The following is a 3,096-nucleotide window of genomic DNA, read 5'->3' on the forward strand; positions in this document are numbered from 1 at the left end:
GTGAGTACCATGTCAACCACATGCATTTTTCTCCCTTTCAAACAAAGGGACGATCTGAGCCTAGTAGAGAGGATTTATATGGAGCCGTTATGTTGGGAACAAAGGCAGGCAAGTGTCCTTTAAAGGCACAGGCCTGGCTGGATAGAATTATATTAGACGAAATCAGCTTGGGAAGCCATTTGACTTCAAGGAGCTGAACTTCCACACGTAACTGAACACTCTTAAAGTTTTGTTTTTCTTAGTTCTCTCTTGACTTCTGGGGGGAAACTTCCTCTAGTTTTCTTTTAGTGTTCTTACACACCGATTGGGTAGACTAGTGTTAACTTGGGTGAAGGCATCCAGAGGGTGGCTGTTGCTGTCAGGTGCCATTGAGCGGCTCTGACTCACAGAGACCCCACCCACAAGAGGAGCACCCCACCAGGTCCTGCACGGTCCTCCCCATTGTTCGTATGTGTGAGTCCAGTGTTGCAGCCACTGTGCCAGTCGACCTCGGAGCAGGGCTTCCTCCTTTCCACCGCCTTTCTCCAGGGACTGGCTCGCCTGTCCATGGTATGTGCGACGGTCTCCCGTCCTTGCCTCTACGGAGCTGTCTGGCTGTACTTCTATGAGGGCAGATTTGCTGGTTCTTCTGGTGTCCGTGGGGAACAATGATGGAACCAGGGCAAGACTCTGGGAGGTGTGATAAGCTGTTGACTGTAAGATAGGTGATCTACTGTGTGAGCGAGTCATCTAATTCTCAATTAAAAGTTTTAAAACACTCCCTTTACATACACGCATTGTTTTGCATGCCTCCTTATCCCCTAGTTTACTTACTCTCCTTCATTGATCATGTAATTATTTCTCAAGGAATTTCTGACCCTCTGGTTTGCCAAACTCCTGGGAAAACTAGTTGCCTTGTCTGTTCCTCACCGATGCTTTGCTCCTCACAAATTTCTGTGTCTCTGTCAGTCTCTCCACAGGATGATCGTAGACAAGAGTGTTCCAGCGAACATATAATCATGCGATTCATGAGGAACGACTCCTGGTCGTCTGTATTAGGAGAAATCTGTGGCAGCAAAAATCACTACAACCACCAGGAAAGACCTCCGAGGTATCATACCCATGGCATGCATCTGTGTGCGTGCGTGTGTGTGTGTGTAACAGTGTCTAAATAAATAAATGTGTCCATCTAATCTTTACAATACAGTATTTCTATAAAGGTGAGTCAGCTATTGAGTATTTATGACATAGTTGGCAAGGCTTTGGGGAAGGTACACTGTTCGATGATTGTGCCCATGCAACGTGGGAACAACAGCATGAAGGATGCATAGTCGTCGCGTATGGTCGATTTGAAATGGTGAAAAACGCACATCCTAACGACCTACTCCTTATTTTCAGCAGGAAATGTGCGGTAGAGGACGTCTCGGAGAGCATCTTCACCCCTAGAGCGGACCAGAAAGAAGACGAGCACAATGGAAAGTTCTTCCGCCAGATTGCAAATTTTAATATACTCGAAGGAACCCCTGTTGGTGTGAATTCTTTTGAATTTTGTGAGGATGGCGACAACACATTCAGCCCTTACAGTGGATACAAACCTTATCAGTACATGGAATGTGGAGAAATCTGCAGTTGCTCTTATTTAAACCCTCACTTAAAAGCACTTGCTGGAGAGAAACCCTGTAACTGTATGTATTATGGGAAACCTTGCAGTTGTTTCTCATGCCTCAATGAACATAAAATAACACACAGTGAAGCGAGGCCTTATGAATGTAAAGAATGTGGGAAAGCCTTTAGGCAACCAGCAACACTAACTAACCATGTAAATATCCACAGTGGAGAGAGGCCTTATGTATGTAAGGAATGTGGAAAGGCCTTTAGTCACCCTTCCACACTAAATAGACATAGAAGAATTCACAGTGAAGAGCGGATCTATGAATGTAAAGAATGTGGGAAAGTCTTTAGTCGTCCCTCAACACTAACATATCATATGAATATTCACAGGGGAGAGAGGCCTTATGAATGTAAGGACTGTGGAAAAGCCTTTAGCTATCCCTCAACGCTAACTGAACATGTGAGAACGCACAGTGGGAAAAGGCCTTATGAGTGTATGGAATGTGGAAAAACCTTTAGTCATCCCTCAGCACTAACTAAGCATACAAGAACTCACAGCAGAGAGAAGCCTTATGAATGTAAGGAATGTGGGAAAGCCTTTAGTTATTCCTCAACACTAACTGAACATAAAAGAACACACAGTGGAAAGAGGCCTTATGAATGTACAGTATGTGGGAAAACCTTTAAGCATCTTTCAACGTTAACTAATCATATGAGGAGTCACAACAGAGAGCAGCCTTATGAGTGTGCAGACTGCGGGAAAGCCTTTAGTCGGTCCTCGTACCTTACCAAACACAGCAGAACACACACCAGAGAGAAGCCTTATAGATGCGAGGAGTGTGGGAAAGCGTTCCGCCAGTCCTCACACCTCACGCAACACAAAATAGCTCACTGGACACAGAGGCCTTGTGTGTAAAGCAAGATGGGAAGGCCTTTGCCAGCTCATCTCACTTCAAGGAGCACTGACTTCACTGTGGATCAGCCCTGTAAGGAATTTAAGGAATAGGAGGAAACCTATATTCCTTCATCCTGCCTCATTGTTTTATATAAGAAGCCTGGTTTTATGTCAGGAATGAGAGACACTCCGTTTCCCTGAGGTCTGTAAAGACATGTAAGAAGACTCCTCAGAGAGAAAGGATCCATGTGTAGTGTTGTGGGAGAGCTTTCAGTCATCCTCCGTCTTTCTGAAAAACTGAAAGGATGTGCAGATGATGGACACCGAGTAGTTTAAAGAAAATGTTAAGGGAGCGTTTTAGCTTTTGCCCTGATACTTTCCAAGATGGTGATGATTCACACATGTGAACCTTCACGAATCACCTCTTGATAGATAGGACCAGCCGCATTTGAAATAAATTATGCATATATAAGTAACACAAAACCACCTGAGTCTTGGAGTTCTTAAGGAGCATGTAAAAAATGACATTTTGGATCGATGCTAAGACTGTAGGAGATGAGGGAAACCGCCGGTGTCCCTTCATACATCACCCACCCCCCCACCCCCCACCC

The 3,096-nt window shown here is 44.9% G+C and overlaps 1 protein-coding gene across 2 annotated transcripts; it reads left to right on the top strand.

The window, feature by feature from the left end:
- The first annotated feature begins 6 nt into the window (after window positions 1–6).
- Window positions 7–2,968, top strand: LOC101643873 (zinc finger protein 501-like). Of its 2 annotated transcripts, none has more exons than XM_045300128.1 (2): window positions 7–1,090; window positions 1,378–2,968. In XM_045300128.1, exons 1-2 carry the CDS (start codon window positions 786–788, stop codon window positions 2,504–2,506), a joined length of 1,434 nt encoding a protein of 477 aa, XP_045156063.1. In that variant the 5' UTR covers window positions 7–785; the 3' UTR covers window positions 2,507–2,968. The 2 variants fall into 2 exon arrangements, with proteins under 2 accessions (XP_045156063.1, XP_012863128.2); XM_013007674.2 differs by having other exon boundaries at window positions 1,381–2,968.
- The last annotated feature ends 128 nt before the right edge of the window (window positions 2,969–3,096 follow it).

This window comes from Echinops telfairi, unplaced genomic scaffold (genome assembly GCF_000313985.2).
Source record: "Echinops telfairi isolate 266 unplaced genomic scaffold, ASM31398v2 ScPeMD7_7459;HRSCAF=8497, whole genome shotgun sequence".
Lineage (NCBI taxonomy): Eukaryota > Metazoa > Chordata > Mammalia > Afrosoricida > Tenrecidae > Echinops > Echinops telfairi.

Excerpts from the sequence above, each read along its gene's own strand:
- LOC101643873 (XM_045300128.1), top strand. The coding sequence starts at position 786 with ATGCCTCCTTATCCCCTAGTTTACTTACTCTCCTTCATTGATCATGTA. Across the intron at positions 1,091-1,377 it reads CACCAGGAAAGACCTCCGAG|CAGGAAATGTGCGGTAGAGG; the intron begins GTATCATACCCA and ends CCTTATTTTCAG.